Source organism: Pygoscelis adeliae, unplaced genomic scaffold (genome assembly GCF_000699105.1).
Source record: "Pygoscelis adeliae isolate BGI_AS28 unplaced genomic scaffold, ASM69910v1 Scaffold1375, whole genome shotgun sequence".
Taxonomy (NCBI): Eukaryota; Metazoa; Chordata; class Aves; order Sphenisciformes; family Spheniscidae; genus Pygoscelis; species Pygoscelis adeliae.
Genome location: NW_008824836.1, coordinates 9212 through 10276, shown reverse-complemented (window position 1 = coordinate 10276; position 1065 = coordinate 9212). Strand labels below are relative to the sequence as shown.

At 65.3% G+C, this 1065-nt stretch overlaps 1 protein-coding gene across 1 annotated transcript in view; it reads right to left on the bottom strand.

Annotated features, from left to right (window-relative positions):
* Positions 1 to 32: 32 nt before the first annotated feature.
* The window catches only part of LMAN2L (lectin, mannose-binding 2-like), a 5110-nt gene continuing 4077 nt past the window's right edge, over positions 33 to 1065 (bottom strand). The window contains exons 6-7 of the mRNA XM_009324290.1: positions 622 to 851; positions 33 to 498 (exon numbers count right to left, since the gene is read on the bottom strand). Of these exons, the coding sequence (XP_009322565.1) occupies positions 276 to 498; positions 622 to 851 (453 nt within the window). The 3' untranslated portion in view covers positions 33 to 275. The remainder of the gene's footprint in view (positions 499 to 621; positions 852 to 1065) is intronic.

The following is a 1065-nucleotide window of genomic DNA, read 5'->3' as shown; positions in this document are numbered from 1 at the left end:
TGGGGACGGCAGGTCCGTCCCCGCGGCGCTCGGCTCCCAGTCCATCGCACTGGGGATCCCCCGCTCCCACCGGGAGCGGCGTGGGAGTTCTAGAGCCCCGATAAGAAACAGCAGCCATCCCCACCGGGGTTTTTTGGGGGACACACACACACACACACGAGGCTCCCTGTCGTGAGGGTCGGTCCATCACGCTCTGGCCAGTCTGGGACGGGTGGGAGTCGGGACGTGGCTAGCAAGGACTAGCAACGGGCCATCCCGGGGCGGGGGTTCCCAAGTCAATAGAAGTGTTTCCGGCTCTGCTCCTGCCACTTGTTGTAGACGATGACTCCAATGACGATGGCGAAAACGATGGCAACGAGGGAGAAGAAGACGATTAAGAAGAGAGCCAGGCCGCTCATGGGCTCCAGCGGTGCCTCCACTGTGTGGCAGAGGAAGAACAACAGCCCGTGAGCCCCCAGAGAGCTCAGCGCCCCGAAACCCGGCTGAGATTTGCCTGCACTGTGGGGAGGGGGCGGGGGGTTTAACCGCCCCACACCGACACACCGGTAACCCCACGCACACCCTGGCAGGCTCGCACCACCCCAGGGTTTGGCTTCCCAAAGCTTTTCAGGCCCAGCTCACTGTAAGCCGTGAGACCTCGGGGCACGCAAGGGGCTCGTGGACGCGTCTGCGGTGGGATTTCTGGAGGGGGAGATGACACCGTCGAGGTTCAAACCTCCGCGAGCTTTCCAGTGGACCAGCACACCCCGTTTTGGTCGTGGCACGACCAAAGCGGGGCGGATAGGCTTAGCCCGGCGGGCCAGGGTCCTCCGGGAGGGCAGCACTTCTCCGAGGGCGAGGACTGCTGCCCACTACGCCCACGCCAAACGGAGACGGGCCGTGACACGGGTTGTGTCACACAGCGGGCAAGAACAGCCGTCGGTGGGAGGAACGGGGCACGGACCTCCCAATTCCAGCCGGAGCTCGGCTGGTTTGCTGGCGAGATGACGCGATTTCCGCTCCGCGAGCGCCACAGCTCCACGACCCTGCGGGTCCCCCCAAATCCCCGCGGGGCCCACCTCCCCC